This window comes from Diplotaxodon limnothrissa, linkage group LG18 (assembly GCF_057381915.1).
Source record: "Diplotaxodon limnothrissa isolate DT_005_m linkage group LG18, D_limnothrissa_male_GT1.1, whole genome shotgun sequence".
NCBI classification, from domain to species: Eukaryota; Metazoa; Chordata; class Actinopteri; order Cichliformes; family Cichlidae; genus Diplotaxodon; species Diplotaxodon limnothrissa.
In genome coordinates, this window is record NC_140613.1 from 8,184,539 (window position 1) to 8,203,964 (window position 19,426).

Sequence of the window (19,426 nt, forward strand, 5' to 3'; positions counted from 1 at the left end):
ACTCCAGTACATGCTGCCTGTTTGAGCATGCTAGGCGCATGACCTTACCTGACTATGATGGTCAATATACTGACACTTTTGGCCAAGGGAGATAGGAGGAGAAAAGGTAGAGGAGAAGACAGGCTCCTGAGGATGTAGTAGTGGGTGGAAAATCGAAAGACAGGAAAGGAAACGAGGGAAAAACGATGAACACAGAGGATGACAAACGATGGATGCAAAGGAAAGAAGACCAAAGCCAGAAATCGGGACTGCAGTTTGACTATTAAACAGTAAACATGACGCTAATTTAATTTTACCTTTAAAACATGCCGGTTTTAAATATTCATTATTCATTTAAGAAATGACAAAAGTCTTTCAAAAGAATTAAGGAAGTTTCACTGTCTCTAAATAAAACACTCCAAAATAAAGAATGCACTTACTTTTGTTAAAGGTTGCTGAATACATTTATGTTTACTGTTAGTAACAAGGCAACAAATTGCAAAAGCCGCTTCGCCCAGGAGAAAATTACATTACCTGTGCAATGAAAACGTAAAGCTTAAAGGAACCCCGTCTCTTTCAATCTCGTGGGTCTTAACATGTTGCCTGTTCACACTGTCAAACATGTGCGGTATATTTTTACTGGTTAAAAGTTGAAAATATTTAACACATATTTTGATCTGCAATGTAAACTGGTTGCACTCCATATTAGAAGCATCATAAAATGTTAAAGTGCTGCTTTTGGTTGCAATTTCCAGTAAAAAGGAAACATGTAGAATTAGTTTTCAAAGCCTTCCTGTTGCTAGGAAGAGGAGAAAGACGGAGGAAAGTGCTTGTGCGCAAAGACAAAGCATTTGATGCATTTAGTCAACTAAAAGATCTGCTGATCATAAAACCAAACACTGTGTCTACATTTTTCTCGCACAAGGAGTCTAACTGGCCTCTGATAACGACCAAAAATAGATGCTGTCTTGCTGCTGCTGGATTTGTACTGCAGCACTTTCTTTTGTTTTTCTAAGGTTTTTAATGTGCGTAACAGTGGTTTCTTTATTGTTAAATGTTGTTATACTTGTTTGACAGTTGCCACAAGACACAAATAGAATTTCCAAAAGGGCAACAAACATTAAATACAAATTATTGCTAATGGAATCGATCGAGAAAATCAGAATATATAAAACTGCCGTCTTCTAGATCGGCAAAGAGGAGCTATGCTGCACAAACACAGATATTTCCGTATTCTCTTCGTATCGCCTCTGTGAACATCATCATTGTGATATACAGTTTGACTAACGCCCATTATGTTTTCTTCTTTGCTTTCCTTGTTAAACTATTTTCAGGTTTAAATAAAAAAGGTTGTAAAAAAGGTTGAATATCAAACATGTCCATGTCATAGAAGGAAACAAAAATTGCAACCAAACACTACAATCTTAACAACAATGGTGGCTACGAGTTGCGGGAATTATTTTTAAATTTTACAACAAAATACAAAACTATAAAAGACATTCACAGTGTATTTTATTTCAAACTCAAAAAATATAATAAGCCACATATCTTCATACCATGGTTCGTTAAATATAATATATTGGCATTTAAAGCAGTTTCTTAGCCAACCTGTGGAGATGTGACTTGTGCAAAGTGAACTCGTGATTGCTCATCAAATGCTATAGTATTTCTGAGCATGAGCACTTTACTTAAGAAGTGCTTAATTAAAATATTTAGAGCCCCAATGAGTTTATATAATCTAGTATTAAGACCATGTGTTAAATGTTAAATATTAGATGTTGTTAGAACATCGACAGACCAGCAGATTCAGGAAAAGCAAAAAGCAGCCTCGCACAACATCCAAACAAAACTGTGACAGGAAAACAGAGATCCCACGCCAAGCTAATAACCAACAGGTCTTACCCACAGCTGTTCAGACACAGACAGAGAGGAGTCCTGAACAACCACCCCTTCCTCCTGAGGGGTTAAACACAGGGGAAGTACACGTCAGAGTGAGGGGGGGCTACTGCTATTGTTGCTAATGGGTTTTAGGGGCGAGATCGCCTTAAGGATTAGCATCCAGCGTTTAAGCAGGCGGTTTCAACTCACAGAATACTAATTTTGAGTGTACGAGCTGCAGGAAAGGAGTCCTTTAAAGTGCCCTAGTCCCAAATCCCAAAATTAGAACTTCTTTGAGCTTATAAATGTCTTTCTAGCTGCTGTTTAAGCCAACAGAGATGCATAAATACTTATAAGAGATTCCCAAAATAACTCTTTCTGTCAGATAAGCTTTCAAGTATTACCTCTCGAGGTTTAAGTCAAACTTAGCCTGAAGCTTCCCCGATTGTGTTAAAATTCATTTGTAATAGCCCAGACTGCTAATTCTACAAGCAGAACGAGGCGTATGATTTAGTGTTTGCTGTCTGAGGGCTGGATGCCACGCTGGTCGGACACCACTGCGCTCAAACAACAGATGGGCTAAAGGGAATGAAATGAAAAGGAGCACTTAACTGAAAGAGAGGGGGGGCAGAAGCTGGCATGGTAACGATGAAGGATGGGGAGGGAAATGAGGCACTGGTGTTTACTATGTTTAACAAAAACTGTTAGAGCAAAGGCTCTGTAAAAATATACCTGAAGCTAAATGAAAAGCGGATATAACACTTTTCTGAAACAGGGGATTAAATTTATTCCTATTATTTGGTTTCATTTATATTGGTCATGTCATGACATTTTCTGCAAACATTTAAGACAAATGTTGTTTTAAACCACAATCTGTTGGAACTCAAGCGAGAAACCTGTGCCCACTTTACTTAAATCTCCAGGAAATGTAATCCGTGGAGAATGACCTGCCAGTCATATTTGAGCACACACAGTTTTATTCACAGCGATGTAGAAACCACAAACATTTATGCGAGGAGACAGGTTTTAGTGCAGTTTCTCTACATACAGTGCGCAAGAACCAGCCCAGTGTATCTGGGAAGCACGACAAAACTGCAAGTCAGCCGCACAGTTAGTTAATGGGTCTGACTTAATCAAATAAATTAATAAATATAATCACAAAAGTGTTAACTGCATAAATGATAATTTATTTTAATGCTGGATACTGGAAAGAGAGATTTAATTTTCACTATAATTTTTTTTTTTTAAAGCTACATTTTGTTTGGTACTTTCTTCTTTAGCTTAGGTTTAAATTTGCCAAATCAAATATGACTCACTCTAAATGTGACCACAGTGAGGCTTCACAGTTGTTATACTGTATACACAGTAAAGACTAACCTTCTTCTGGCTGGTCTGATCTGTTTCCCATGGCTGAGCTGGCTGCTCAGTGGATGCCACTTTAACCACTTCCTGTTTCTTATTGATCCTGTTCCTCCAGTCCTCCTCACCACTCTTCTTCAGCAGTGCCACTCTGACATAAGACAAGAGATAATCTTTTAACAGGCAAAAATTAGGCTTTTAATTAATATCCTATACTTATTTTTAAAAAAAATCTGTGTTCTGTCATTGGACAGTGCCTTGTAAAATTCTTAGGGCCAAAGTCCAGAAGCCAATGGGTAACCTCCACGTTTACGATGGCTAAATCCATATATGTGTACAAAATGACAATATAAAAATACATGGAAATAAAAATATTGAGATAATGGTGCTTTTCAAATTTATATATAAATATGTTTTACATATTTGTGCTTTTAGTTCAAATCATAGGAAAGAAATCCTTTCAAGGGAGAAAATCCAGACCAGAGACCTTTTGCTGCAAACACAACTATCACAGTTTTTCTCGATTGCTTAAAAACTATAACCAATCTTGTGAACCCAAATTTCAAATTTTAATGCCACTTTCCAAGAAGCACACCCATTTCCCTGAACTATAAACACGATGCCCCTGCTTTACCACATGAGTCAGATGTGGTGAACTGTAAAACTACACACAAATCCCTACATTTGTCAGTGCTTACACCATGTGGTCACTTAGAAAGCACTAGCAGTCAATTAACTCACATCAGCACAGCTTTAGCTCAAATAGCACATAGTTAACGAAGTGGAAACACTATGAGTCAAAATGTATCACACACCAATCAGAAACTTTAATGGATAAACAAAAGGGCCCAAGTCAGCTCATTCAGGTTTGAAACAATGGATCCAAAGACATGCAAAGGAAGAGGTCCAGGAGCAGTAGGAGAAGGTGGTCTAGGACACCAGGGAGGAGGAGGTGGAGAAGGTGGAGGAACATAATTGGTTATTGGGCTATTGTAAATGTCCCTGGTAAGCGTGGAAGGAATGTCACTATGTGCGCAGCTATCAGCCAACGAGGGATACTCCACCGCCATCTGATTCTAGGACCCTATAACACTATGCTTCTCCTTGCTTTTCTTGATGGTCTGAGACAACATATGTTTCAGCGGGACTGCAGGTAACCAGCACAGCCAGAGCAGCCTCACTACGTTGTTGTTTGGGATAACGTCAGCTTCCATCACGCTGCTATGGTTCATGACTGGTTTACCAATAACCCAAGGTTTTCTAACATCTTTCTGCCTGCATACTCTCCCTTTCTAAACCTGATAGAGGAGGTATTTTCGGCAAGGCAGTGGAAGGTGTACAACACCTTATGTCCTCCTCCAGGCCGTGAAAGACGCCTGCCTAGACATATCAGTAGATGCATGCCAGGGGTGGATCAGGCATGCAAGAGGATTTTACCCCCGCTGCCTAGCTAGGGCCAATATAGCTTGTTATGTCGATGAGATTCTCTGGCCTGACTCAAACCAAAGACAGGATGCTGAGGTGGAATAATGTTTTTGGTGTGTATTGTACTGGATGGTACATGAATAAAAATGTCCCACTGTATGTACATTGGTTGCGTCTTTTGTGTTCATCATGTGAAAAGGTTTTTGAGGGGAAGAACCACAAGCAACATAACTTGCCAGTTTTGGGAATACTGTTTTACATTTATTGCACCAATGTGTACGACTATTTTGTCGTGCATGTGTTTTTGAGGCCGTGTGTGTGATGTCTGTAGTCAAAGTTTGGTTTTTCAGCAAGAGCAAATGGTTTTGAGTATAGAGCTTCATTTTGACCTGACAATACGATGTTTGGGAAATTGGGTGAGAAGTTATGGATTTGTGTTTACTGTTTTGAAAATACAAGGCATAGTTTCAAGAAATGTGTTTAAGCAATCGAGAAAAACTGTAACAAAGGCCTCCAAAGACTGCATGAGGAGCCCTGATAACGAATGGCTGAGGGGTAAAGGAAAGTATGTCATAATCTCCTCTCCTTGTCTGGACAGGGCAGAAATGAGGGCATTAGGAGGAATGTGCAAACTCTCAGGGGACTCTAACAGTCCACTCAGCTCTCTGCCAGCTGTGAAACACAGTGATGCTAATAATGAATCTCTCCCACCTCCATGGATGTGAAAGAGTTAAACAAACCTATATATGGCAGTGAAGGACACACAGTCTTATCAGGTGCAACACTACAATGTTAGCAAGCTTTGGCTTTTTTGACTCAGCCAGCAGAAAAGAATCAAAATCTGATCTTTGCTGGCATTTAATTTTACACCTTGTAAAGAGCCGAACTCTGATTGGATCCAGAACTTGTGAATCCACTTTGTAGCCTAGCCAGTGTTGCTAGGCTACAAGCTTTAAAGAATTATTTTCTTTGTGAATTTTCATTCACCTAAAGGATCCCAGTCACGGTCATGCGTGCCATTGTTTGTATTCCATGTTTGGCAGCAAAGCCTTTGAAGGTATTTATATTCAGAAAAAAATTAGTTTCAGGTCTTTTGGTTACACTGCACTTATTTCATTTATGTGAAAAAATGGTTTTGTATGGTTACTGAACCAATTTCACTAGACATAATGAGGCATAACAACAAACACGGCAGCAATAGACTTCGCATTTTATACCAGATATTGTTTCTCAAACCTGAGCATGTTTTTTATCTCCAAAACAGCTGCCCAAATAAGCGCTCTGAGGGATTACCACCATAGAGTTTTGTCGTTATGAGGAGCAGCACCTTCCAGAGACCACAAATCGTAATTTTGGAATTGAGTACTAATTTGCTTTTGGGTGTTGTTTTGGACATTTTAATCATATCCTCTACATCTTTTTTCCCCCTCTGCTTTTACATCTACAACAAATAAATAAATCTATAAGTAAATCTGCACTAGATGAAACCTTCAGCTGTCACTCACCTCTCCTTTATGGACATCTGTTTGCTGGACATGCCGTCAGACAGCTGGTCTCCGGACTCTGTGGGGGACAGCAGGTCCCCAGAATGATCACTGTGTCTGCCCAAGTCCTCGATGTGTTCCAGGGGCAGGGACTGGGACTTGATGAGCGCCTGGGGCAAGGACTGAGGTTTGGGGGGGGTCTGAGGAGGCACCTGGGGTTTGAGCTGAGGCTGCGGTGCTGTCTGCTGGTAAGGCTTAGGGAGAGGTTGGACGAATCCCTGAGGTTTGGGCTGGGTTTGTGGCGAGTGATTGAAAGGCTTGGGATATGTTGGTGGGGCCTGGGAGTACGGCTGGGGCTCGATGTATGACGGAGGTTTGGGTTGGTTTGGAGGAGACTGCTGTGTGAAAGGTTTAGGGAGGGTCTGGGGAGGCTGAATGACGGTCTTCTGCTGCTGTTGGCTGCTTGAAACGTGAGACACAGTCCTGGATGACACTTTAGCTATCAGTGGCCTCAGTGACGCGTGATGATCCGGCACATCTGGGAGAAAAATAGAATGCAATAGTGTATATTAACTAGGGATGGGTATCGTTTAGGTTTTATCCGATACCGGTGCCAAATCGGTACTTTTGAAACGGTGCCGGTGCTTAAACGGTGCTCGAACCGGTGCTTAAAGAACGGAGAACACAAAATTGGTCCAAAAACCTCTCATGTTCAGCTGTTTTTTTTGTAAAAAGATAACAATGTGTGCCTTTTCTGCAGCTATGTGGCATATATGGCATCACTCTTGGCTGGAAGCAGTGCTTAAACAATGGAAAAAACACAAACTTTGTCCAAAACCTCTCATGTTTAGCTGTTTCCCACTTTTTCTTTGGTCATTTTAGCCTTTTTGGCCAGGGTGAAGGGAGCATCTGCCATCAAACAAGAGGACAGCCGCATGTAGCTATGATGATGTTTGCTAGTTCACCTTACATGCATTAATGTAATAACGTGGTTAGCGTACGCAACGTAAATTACACACGAACAACATGAAGCTACTCATGCAGAGAAGAACGGCTGCTACTGCTGCCATCATCATCCTCATCATTTCTGCTACACTGGCAGAGCTAGGGGCCAGGACTCTATTCTTCGGGTTTTTGGGGGATGTTGCTCCGGGTCCGATAACTGGCAACCCACCCGACGTGCACGGTGTGAGGTCTCGCAGCAAGCTATCAAATACGGCGCATTTCTGGGCTTTTAAAAAAAACGCTATGCGTCGCCAGCTGTTTAATCGGATTCTTGGTGTTACCTCCTTTGACAGTATCACAGTATCAGCTTAAAGCACTTGTTGCAAGCAGCTGAGTTTGCATATTTTGCTATAAAGTACAGCCAGAATTTTGACCGCTTCGCCTTGGGCATTTTTAATCTGTGGCTCTGCTCTAACAGAACGTACGTACCTGGCCCCGCCTACTATCCTCGGAAACGTAAAATGATTGGCTAAAAGTGTATCACAGCTCAGGAAAAAAAAGCACCGAAATAAAGCACCGAAATGTGCGCTGCTTTTCGGTCTGGTTACTACCGTTTATGTCAGAACCGGTGCCATCATGGCACCGGACACCAGTACCCATCCCTAATATTAACTGATCAAAATTACAGATATTTACATAAAAGATTATGTGCCACAGGCCTTCCATCAAAACCTGTTGAAAAAATATTAAAAAGATAACTTTTCCAGATGTGAAAATATGGAAAATATGTCCCACTGTGATTACACTTGTTTAAAATCTGAGAGGATATGATACCTCTGGAAATTCCTCAGATGAGCTTGCTGTGAGATGACACTGTTTACCACTTCATCCCTGTCCGTGCAAACAATTTTTGGTTTTACAATAAATGGCATGCAAATTTTTTTATACTTTATATATACAATGGTTACCATTTAGAAGTTTTTAGTAACTCTTTTCAACAGAAAATTGCTGAGTGGGAGTGAACATGGATCTGTTTGGGAACTGGGTAAAATTCAAATCTTTTCAACAGCCTGAAATACAACATTACACCTTTCATCTTTTCAGACTTCTACGTTCTCAGATTTCTTTTTCCAACCAAAGGCAAGAATTAAAGCATTTCTATGTTCAACTTTTATATACAGTCTATATCTTGAACTAAGACTTTTCAAACTACATCTGGTTCAGCAGTATTTTCAATAGTCCCACCTTAATTGGTGTTAATGCGGTGAAACAGTGTAGATGTTAGCAGTGTTTTGAAGTAAAAACATATTAGCATGGATGCAGGAGCCCTAAAAGGTAAAACTAAATTAAACTAACAGAAAAGTCAAAGTCAACTTTTAAAACGCACTGTGTGGGTGTAGCATTAGTTTAAAGGCTCTTTAAAATCTACCTTTCACTTTTTGTTTGTTGGCTGATGAATTTAGGGAAGCTCCATCTGATATTTTAGCGCTGGGTTTATTGGAAATGACCACATTGTTCTTTTCACTGAACTGATTATAATTTTGTTTGTCTCTTATAAATTTGAATATATCAAAACGTTCCTGAAGCATTTTTTGAAAGAACCCTTTTTTGCAAACAATCACAGTGTAAATACTCCGATAATTATCTGGAAATGGATTCATGTGTTACTAAACACGAAGATGAGGTTACCATATATCTGTTTGTGCACCAACTCCGTGAAATGCATGCATGCACACAGGGAAACGATTTTGTCGGATTTAAGTTCGAGTCACATAGTTGCAGACGTTAGAAGACACGTTCACCTCAATATTTTGAGCAAAAACATTTTTCCCACCAATGAAAAATGCTTTTGTTAACTTGTTACTCTGCAAGTTATATGTAAGAAGAAGAAGCTTTGAGCAACTTTTTGAATATGTTTTGTTGCTAGTGTGCTATCTTATCTTTCTGCCTGCCTGTGTTTTCACCCTCAGAAACATATCTGAGATGCACACGAATATCCTCTGAATCACCTGAAAGCACAGATATACTTGACATACTTTAAAGTGTGCACAAAGTTTTGAACATGGGTATCTGAGCTATTAAAAGAAACGTAATTATTAATGTGAGCAGGTGACAAATGGCCCTTTGGGCAAACAAAAACAGAAAAGCCTGATATGACACTGTTAGTTCATTACACTCTCTGGAGCGAGGCAAAGTTAGGAGGGCAGCAAAGTAAATCTATATGTATGTTGACTCAGCAGGGATAGCAGGAATAATATTACACTGGAAATATTTTTGAAAGCAGCACAGAATACCAGAGAGCCTCGCTGCATTACAGTGCAGTTTTCTGTTTCTTTTAAAAAATGTCCACTATACTGATACAGAAAATAAAAATGCTGCATAGAAAGTAAAGTGTGAGATGATCAGGATTTCCTGCAGGGAGGAATCCCAGACTATCCCCACTTAATGTGTATTAAATATACTGTGGAGATACCTCACAGTATGGTGAAAAACTCTGGCCACAGTCAGAAGGACAACTACACAGTAGGCTTAACATGTGTCTTATTAAGGCTTTTAGGCATGTTGTGGTATTTCCCCAGTGAATCATGATAAGCTCGTATAAAGGATCTTACTATAGTGAAGATTTACTCATGCAGAAGTAAATAAGGCTATAGCCTGCAGACAAGCCTTCCATTGTGTCCCTCTTGTCCTCTACCTGCTTTATTTAAGTGTCCAACAATTGCTCTGCACTCTCTCAATGAGGGCTTTCATCTCTGCATGTACTGTTTGTGTGCATGCATGGGAAAGGACCACCCCTGGACACTCTGTGCATTAGTACATAAAAACAGGTCAGGCCTATTTTACTGTAGCATGTGCACAGCTAAGCCACAGGCGTAATGTGGTGCAAAAGGGATGACAGCCCCTGTAGAGGCCACAGCAGTGAGGAGAGACAGTTCTATATAAAAATCTTAGCTGATCAACAGCATGTTAGGAAAGGGCTTCCTCTTTCCAGACAAAGAAGCCACGAGGTAAATTCATGGAAAAATATGCTAATTAGATGCAGTCTCAGACGCCTCTCCCTCTCTCTTTCTGTATCAGCCAAATCAAACACCCCCAGCTGGGACAAGTGTGTGTGCAGCCGGCAAAAACCAATCATGCGTGGGAGCATGCTGCATGAGACAATGAGGATAATGAGAGCAGCCCCTTCCCCAGACATTTCTCCTTCTGTCTTTTTGTCATTTCCATTTTGTCTTTTCTTTTTGCCCCTTCTATTTTTATATCTTTGTCCATCCTTCTCTCAATCCCCCCACCCCCTGCCCCCACCCACCCACCCATCACCCCAATTATCTCCATCTCTTTATGTTATAATCAACAGAGAAGCTTCCTACCTGAGACCGGGCCACTGCCTCTCTCCTGCTCATGTGTGGAGGAACTGTGCGCTGCTGCAGCCTCCCTCAGGTAGCCTCCTTTTCCTCGTCCTCCTCCCTCTGCTCTGTCTCTGTTCTCGTGGGAGTCTCCGTCTGCGGCTCTCCAGCTGGGCAGAGACTCTGACTCGCCCCCCCACAAAGAGGGCTCGGCAAAGTGCTGAAGCCGGGGATGCTGCTGCCTGTCGTCTCTGTCCCTGTCGGGGGAGTGCCGCTTACCCTTAATGCTGCTGCCTTGGCCGGCTTCTCTGGCTCCTCCCTGCTGTCTTTGCCTCACCTCCTCCTCTTTCGGTGCTCTCCGGCTCTCCTCCTCCTGCCTGTGATCAGTTGAGGAGGTGGGAGCAGGAGGGGCCCCAAATTTCTCCTGGCTCTCAGGGAAGGGATGAGGGGAGGAGTTGAGCTCAGACTCTGGGTGGCCTGGGTCCCCACTCTGGGTCATGGAGAAGTACTTCGGCGCCCTCTCCTGGTGAATGCTGTTGCTACTGGAAGCCTGTTGTTGGGCAGGGATGTAGGTGACGGCAGTGGACTTCTCTAAACGGAGACCATCATCATCACCGGCAATGCTGCCTGACGCCTTGGTTACCATGGCGATGGAGGCCTGGGAGGTGACAGCTGCCACCGATCGAACCAGGGAGGCTGACAGGGGCTCCAGTTTGATCTCGCCGCTATTTTTCAGCTGCAAGAACAGCAGGAGTCGTGTGAGAAAGTCGGGACACAAAAGACAGAACAACAGAAGAGGTGAAGGGATCGATATGAAGGGCGGAGGACGTGAATACAATTAAAGCAGACAAATTAGAACTCAATGGAGGGACAGGTTGCAGAACGTAGGCCTATGTGGATGTGATGGTGAACAGACAGACGACGGGATGGCAAAGAGGCCAAAAGGTAGGGAAGAAACATGTGGACTGTTGAGAGGAAGGAAAGCAGCAATCACAGCACAACTGAAGCCACAGCAGTAGCTGTCATTCACACAATTACCTGATAATATACATCTTAGCCACGTCGTCATACTTAAACACAGCTCAGTAATTTCCTTTTAATTAGGTTCATACTTCCATTTTTGTTAACCAGTGTGGCATCATGGAGTGATCAGTGCAGTGTAGGGTCTTTACCTCACAATTTAAAGCACCTCAACCATTGTTGTGATTTGGAGTTGTATAAATAAAATTGAATTGAATTAAAATGCACCTGAAATTCTTGAGCAACAAGAAGTTAATGAAGACACCCTAATACTTTAAAGTACTGGAGCATGATGAGCTAAAAAATAAAGCTGGATTTAAAATTTGACACTTGATTTGAATCTTTCAAACAAGAGTCAGTCAAAGGATTAGTTAGAAACACACACTGTATATAAAAGACAGCCAACCGCAAGTACACACTTTCCCGATGACTTCCTGACACAACAGCCAAGAGTTTTTGTCTCCTGCTGGGAACAACCTGAGGCTCTTTCGCTTGTTAGGCCAAAGTGTAAAGCACTACACTATGCAGTTTATCTTTAATATGTCATCTGTGGTTAGGAATTAAACTTTAAAAGCCAGAAAAGTGCATCAAAGCTGTATTGATGTTATCTCCTACATTGTGTAGTTTATGTCTCTTCCTCAAGGTGCTCCAGCACAGGTAGCTTATACATTTACGGAAATAACCAGTCATCAATAACATGCTAAAGCTCCACACCACTACAACACACTGATTTTGTTTGCAATTCAAGGTCTCACCAAATTTTGTACACATTCAGTATCACATCTATCCACATACTAAATCCACAGGTAAGCATTTCTTTTGCAACAGAAGTTACTTCAGGACTAAACAAACTAAAGAGCTGTATTTGCTTGCATTTGAATATCCCATGCTTGTTATGCAGGGAACAAGCATGTCCCAGAAGCAGCAACCATTAAAAAACATAGCCACAGATAACAAAAAAACTCAACCGGAACTTTTAATTACATGCTGTTTTGCAAAGAGTACACACATCTAACATTGAGGCAAAATAAAATTCATTTTTAACCGACACCAAAAGCCACTAGACACAAACACTGGCTTCTAGCAGGACCTGATCAGATCAGTCCTGGCGGGATTTTTCAATGCAACCAATCATAAGCTCCACAAATGCAGCAGGGGTCTTACATGTTCCTCCTGACTGGTCTCTAAGTCACCATTGCACACCGCAGAGGTTACTGCCAGCTCATCTTCCTGTGTGGAAACCAGGTATTGACTATGACTCACTGCTGAGAACATGGTGGAGATAAAGTCGACCTTTTATAAAATATCTCAGCGTGATGTCAGGTTATCTTTGTCAGAGGATGCCGGGGAGGAACGTTTTCATTTTTCACCCTTACTAATATATACAGTATTATAAAATTCAGGGTAGCTCTGGAAACAACAACATTAATGTGATAAATGAAAATTGTGTCAGGCTTCCCATTTGTGGACTTCTAGTCATTTGTGACATATGGAGGCTAGTAAAGTTTAAAAAAACACAAGTGCAAAATAAACTCTGTGACCTTTTTTGTGCTATGTAAAAGTCATCCCTCTGCACAGAGAACCACGTCAGCTGTCGCTAAAGCACTGAGGCAAACTGTTCGTGGTGCTCACTGCAGTCACTGGAAGTAACCTAAAAGTAAAATGTTTGCAGGTTTTTCACAAATCTTACAGCAAAGAAACTCTAGATGATCTATTGTTCATTCTAATTAAATTACACTTTTGTCTGCACATCAGAAAATTGTTAACCTCCTGCAGAAATTTGCTTTTACTCTAGAGCTTTTGTGATAAACAAGAATATCATTCAATTCATTTTATCACTACTTACACAATTTCATTGTTGTTAGTTGTAATTGTTCCCTTTGTTTGTTTTCAGCCAATTTTCTCTGCTTTCTTTGCACTTTTTGTTGAGCATTGCAGTCTTTCATGTTATTTCTTTCAGTCTCTTTTCTATATACTTCTACCAATTTTTGTGCCTTATTTTATGTCTAATCCCACGTCAGTTTTGAATAAAACAAATCTAATTATAACATATGTATTGCACAGAGCTTTGCTCATATATGTTAGAAGAAAAGTAGAAGAAGTAGTAGTGGTCGTTAGGGATCTTTGTATATTGACATTGCAAAAGGTGAAATTATTGTACCTTCTTCACCTCTCCCTGGGTGATAGGTTGAGTCTGAAAACGAGCATTAGCTCTGCGCTGGCGGGTGTCCCCTCGAGTCCCCTCACCAGTCTTGCCTGTAGAATGGGCGAGGCGGTTGAACAGGGCCATTTTCTCAGACAAACTGAGCGTGGAAAGGTCTGGCTCCTCTGGGACACCTTCCTGGCCATTTACCTCCACCTCTGCAGTGGAAGCCTGAGCTGGTTTCTGGTGCTCCTGGCTTTCCTTGTCCTGCTCCTGGACTGTTGAGCCTGGCTGAGAGGAACCCTGAATGCTGGGGTAGAGACAAAGGGATGTCAGTGACTGATTTAAAAAAATAAATAAATGTTTACTTTAACCTGGGACATTTTTATACTACAGTGATATCTGCCTTTGACTTGGATTAAATGGAAAATTGTGCCACTGAAAGCACACAAAAATATTTCTTTGAGTTAATAGAGTAATAATTGTTAAAAAAAAAAAAACAACAACAACAAAACATTATTATAGTTTCAAATTTGCTTTTTGATACTTTAACCACCTGCAGAGCAGCATCCTTAAAGTCTGCTTTTTATATACTTTATAAGTTTACCTGATGAGTAAATGGCTGTGGCAGCTGTGTCAGATTACAGTCACAGCAACAGAGGCATAAGCAGATCAGCCCACAGATGACTGATAATCATATAATGCAGCTGAATGTTTGCAGTAGTGTGCTGAGTTAAACCTGGCCTGGTAAACAAACTGCAAGACACGTGAGCTCACGCTTTAACCTTTCTGGTGATATGCAACCTTTTCCTTCACCGAGGTTTGTGACCTGCATGTGAAAATCACTGCAAGAAGCAGTGATGCTTGGAAACTGAATGTTTAAAGTTCTGAATGAGTTATTGTGTAAGCAGTGTCTTCTATCTCGTATAAGGTGCACACAGCAAAGAAGCAGGACATGAGGGGGGCAGAAATAACAAGGTAAGGTGAGCTGGATGAGCACATCAGCACTGCAACCAGGAGAGGGAGACGGAGATTTATTAACCGCAAACAACATGGCAAATTAAATAGGAAAGGGTAGTTAGAAACTAGGTGTGGTTGTGGGTTTTAGCTTTATTTAGAGCACAAACATCATGCAGATCTCTCCAATTCATATGTGTGGATGTCATTCAATGGAGGGATTTGCTTGAAGCAAATGTAAGGGTTGTTCATGTGCAGCTTTTCAGGCTATCTTTTTGCTCTCTTTTGTTCTTTATTCTTGTTTACTTCTTGGACTGAAGTCGACCTGCTCCTCCTAACCTAATTTGGGACTTATCCAGAAAAGCTCAATAGCACGTTTTATTGCCATTTTTCTCTTAATGTCTTATTAAAGACAATTTGTATTTTACTACCTGCGTCTGACTTTTCCTGCTTTTGGACTGTTTTATGAACGAACGCACCCAAAAGAACCCCCAATATATCAGTAAATTCTTGGATAACATAAATTATTCCAGTTTATAAATTACCCCAATTCTCTAAGTGCATTATTAAAGAGTATTTTTTATTATTATTTTTAATCAAGCATAATGGCTAGATGCCTTCAGTGCTAAATATAATTTTTTACTATACATTGTAACGCACCCTCTTCTCTATAAAATTCATAAATTTATTTTTATGCTGGAAAACATCCCATTTCTCCCTTATGTCGATGCTGCTGCCCTGCGTTACCATCTTCTGTTTCAACCCATCCACCACCCCAGCATCCACCCTTTTGGGTCCAGGGAGATATTTTACACATCACCAGTCTTTATATACTTGTCTGAGCAGAGTTGTTTGACTAAATACATTAATATCACACGTACACTCAGGAAAACATCAGAGCCCACCTGATGCTAGTCACACTGGTGCTGCCTACTCTGGATCCGGACACATTATCTAGATTACTGTGGAAAACCGGAGGTTGTGAAGATGTGGCAGGATCACTTAAAGTGGAGAAAAGGACATATATATATATATACAGAAAAAAACAGTGAAATTAAGGTGATGGAAGGCAGAAATAGAAGTGTCTTCAGATGTGTCAAAGAGAAAGGAAGAAAAAGACAAGAGAGGCACAGAAAATTACAGATAGGAGCAGAGAAATGACTTTTAAAAATGAAGGGAAGGAGTAAAGGAAAAGAAAAGCTTCAAAATGCCCATCTACCTTGAAGCATTGACCACCTCCTTGTTGGTGACAGGCTGTGTGTGTGAGCGGTCCTGAACTCTTCTCAGACGTCTTTCTACAGCCGCATTTCGTGAGCGTGGTTTGGGAACACCACCCTCCAATGTTCTTTCAAGTTCCTGTATCAAAACAAAATGTATACCTGTTTCAACCTCCGTGTATACTCAGATAACTCACCAAAGGTGATCTAAGCCAAATTTCAGCTTTTGAAACTATGATTTTAAAACGGTTTAACAGCATTAATCCTGTGTTATGAATAATTTACCCTGAAGAGAGACCTCTTTGCAGCCACACTCATCTTAGCTCTCTCATCCAGTTTTTCTTCATCTGCTTTTAAAAAGGAAGAATTATGTTATATGCATAATTATATATTGCAAAAGTTGTGAAAATTTCCTTAAACAGTTTTTAAACTAAATACATTTTCTCTGATAGACTGTACTCGCCTTCAGCATCCTGTAGTTGTGAAGGGCTCAGACGAGACCTGTAGAAGACATAAAAATACATCATTCCTCTGAATTTATACCATATTTCATTTAATCTTTTGACCACGGGACCATAACCTTATGGCCGGTGCAGAGTCATGCTCTTTCATGCCATTCTGTGTTTTTTCCTTTGTCAATGGACTTGTTATAAGGAGTTCCTAGTACAGAAACCTCCTCTTGTACCTATCAGACTCCAAACGCTCTGCAGATGTGATGGGCTGGGTCCTAAACCTCTCCGACATTCGACTGTCTCCTGGAGTGATGTAGCGCCGAGGTCTGCGAACACCCCTGTCCCGATCACTGCTGCTAGACGGATCTACTTCCACAGCTGAGAGATCTACTTTAGTAGTCTCACTTTGGAAGAATGGATGAATTTGGAAAGTGTGACGAAGACAACAAAAAGGAAAAGTACATTTAAACCAATAATAAAGATAGTTGGTCTTGTTTTTTTAATTTAACATATTACCTTCAGACGCACTTGGGTTAAAAAAATAAAATAAAAGCAGACACACAGACCTAACTGCAACACAAATATAAAGGTCAGTTACTTGATGGTAACATGCAGCTGTGACCCAACTGTCAAAACAGTTTGCAGAAATGTAATGAAACACAACAGTATTTCACACCTTCCATGCCACATAAAATGCATCACCATTATTTTCTCAGATTGCCACTGTATTATTTATTTGCACCAGCTTATTAATGCACTGTTAGACAGTTATTTAGCAATGCAACACAGAGCCCATGCTCAGTGGACCTACAATTCTGGTTTCCGGTTTGCATTTTCCAGATAAGAGTGTCGCAGCTGTGCCACTGACACCCTTGTGTCCAGGGTGCCCGTCTCCCCGTTAGCCATTCCTGGTGCAGGGCCGGTCCTGGATGCCTCTCTGCCGATGTCCATACCATACAGGACAGCATGCTGGCTTATACCTATATCTGACATGGAGCGGGTTCGTGTCTTGAGTTTGGACCCTCCACTCATCTCCGTGCTTCTGTGTCTGGCCTGAGGCAAAGAGGAGCCCTTCTGGAGGTAGGCTGAGTTAAGCCTCTGGTGCCCAGATGGAGCCTGCTGCTGCTGCCTGTGATGCTCAGACTCCTGGTGTATTTGGGGATGTTGTTTCTCCTGGGAGTCTTGCTGTTGACGTACAGTCTTATGTCTTTGTAGCTCCAACTCCTGTTGTCTTTGAGCCTGTTGTTGTCTTTGACTCTCCACTTGCTGTCTCACGTGGTCATACTTATGTTGCATTTGCGGGTCTTGTTGTTGAAGTTGTGCAGCATGCTGTCTGTTGTGGTGCTGATGCATTAGAGGCCCTGCTTGCTGAATTTGGGGCTCTTGATAGCATATAGGGTCAGAGGATTGATGCTGTCTGGGCTGCGATGATCTAAATGCTCTTTCCTCTAGGCCGTCATGGCCAAGCTCTCTCCTCCATTCTCTGATCCTTTCAACATTTCTCTCCCTCCCCCTCTCCCTTGGTCTCTCCCAATCCCAGTCTTCCTCACCTCGACTTGCCCTCCTTCGTTCTGGACTTTTGTTCTGCCAGTCTGCATCTTCATGTCGTCCCCTATGTGTGTCATCCACACTCCTTTCCCTTCGCCGTATCTCTGAGGGCAACACAGCTTTCCTGCTCTTTAACAGGCCCTCTGTTTGGACTTCTTCCTTTAGGACTTGCCTCGCTTCCAATCGTGCCTCCCTATGGGCAGCATAGATTTGGTCAGAACTAACTCTTCTTCGTGGTTGTACTTCAGGGGGTTCAGAAGGTCTGGCACTTGGTTCTAATGGAATCATGGCCAAATAGGGCTGAGAGTCCATAGCAGGGCCAGAGTGTTGGTAGTCGGAGTTCGAAGTAGGGTAGGGTATTTGCCCATGAATCGGATGGTAGCCTAGGCTGTGCTGAGGCTGGGGAACTGTCCTTTGCTGGGTGGGTTCTGAATGCTGTCGCTTATATTGAGCTGTGCTCCCTTGAATACGATGTCTGTTATCCTGGTGCCTATCAGGACTGCAGTCAGGAGGCCTCTTGACAGTTTCATCCCTGGACAATCGTTCCCTTACTCGGATTCTTGGAAAAAGGAATGCACAAGGGAAACTGAGCTTCCAGTTCAATTTGAAACTACTATTTCCTCTAAGCCCAAAACTCAACTCAAACACAAGGGTATATAAGTTGTAATCCAGAGTTCCACTAAAAAATAAATAATAAATAAATAGAAATAGAAATTAAAGCCCTTACCCAATTTACTCTGAAGTTTGTCTCTACCTGACCGGCCCTCTTCCATATGCACATTAACAATTTGCGATGATCGCCTTCACTTTCACCATCAAAATTGGCAACTCTTCAACTTTATTTAAATTTTTGGGAAGCTGCATGTTTCCAAATCTGCCACACGATGGCACTTTGTGTTGACAGTCTGACCCAAGGAATGCAAAAGTGTCAACTATAAAATAAACTTGTTCCTGGTCATGCGGCCGGCTTGATACACTTTGGCCTTAAGGTCATAGCTGGACATCTAACATCAAAAAGGCTGTGTCAGACTGACAGAAAATTGTAAGTTTGTAATATATGGTGAAATTACAAATCTGAATCAGAAACAGTGCAATATAAAGGTGCAAAGGGGATACTTGCCAAATTCTGCACTATTTAATCACATCCAGTAAATCTGCCTTACACAAAGTTTGGTAAATAATTACATAAACTGACAACCGTTGTATTGTCTGAAGAAAAAACCCCATCAAAACCTAATTTCAATTCCATTAATTCCAACTAGACAATGTCAGACATAAAGAACACAAACATGAGGCTATCACAAGACCAATTCCAGCTCTCAGGTATAGCATGTCCTAGGTTTAAATTTGAATCCAAGTGTCCCTCTCTCTCTCCGATGCCAAAAAAGTCAGTCAAACTATTTTTATCTACAACTTTATAACCCTTGGTAGCTAAAGGTTGCACTAATCTCATTGTACACCACTAAGCCACACATAATTGATGTGCCTCTGCTTTATCTGACATGGCATGAAAGACCTAAAAGAGTCCTTCTTGTACTCTAATACCAGCTAGAATAAGCAGCTGACAAGGACAAACAGAAGTCACAGTCATTTGGGTGCATTCAAGAAAAAGTGATTAAAATAAGCGCCCTAAAAGAACCAATAAACTTTACAAATAAGCACCATTATTTTTGAT

The 19,426-nt window shown here is 41.3% G+C and overlaps 1 protein-coding gene across 7 annotated transcripts in view; it reads right to left on the minus strand.

Moving 5' to 3' along the window:
• Positions 1-19,426, minus strand: part of LOC146613027 (supervillin-like) — a 46,693-nt gene that overhangs the window by 17,195 nt on the left and 10,072 nt on the right. For 4 of the 7 annotated variants that reach the window (XM_085377267.1, XM_085377262.1, XM_085377261.1 and 1 more), the window contains 13 exons: positions 17,015-18,310; positions 16,437-16,607; positions 16,215-16,252; positions 16,037-16,098; positions 15,754-15,890; positions 15,440-15,535; positions 13,596-13,887; positions 12,599-12,664; positions 10,439-11,150; positions 6,147-6,663; positions 3,235-3,367; positions 1,882-1,935; positions 49-126 (listed from right to left, as the gene is read on the minus strand). In XM_085377267.1, coding sequence (XP_085233393.1) covers positions 49-126; positions 1,882-1,935; positions 3,235-3,367; positions 6,147-6,663; positions 10,439-11,150; positions 12,599-12,664; positions 13,596-13,887; positions 15,440-15,535; positions 15,754-15,890; positions 16,037-16,098; positions 16,215-16,252; positions 16,437-16,607; positions 17,015-18,310 — 3,652 coding nt within the window. The remainder of the gene's footprint in view (positions 1-48; positions 127-1,881; positions 1,936-3,234; positions 3,368-6,146; positions 6,664-10,438; positions 11,151-12,598; positions 12,665-13,595; positions 13,888-15,439; positions 15,536-15,753; positions 15,891-16,036; positions 16,099-16,214; positions 16,253-16,436; positions 16,608-17,014; positions 18,311-19,426) is intronic. The other 3 variants (XM_085377263.1, XM_085377266.1, XM_085377264.1) reach the window with 3 other exon arrangements.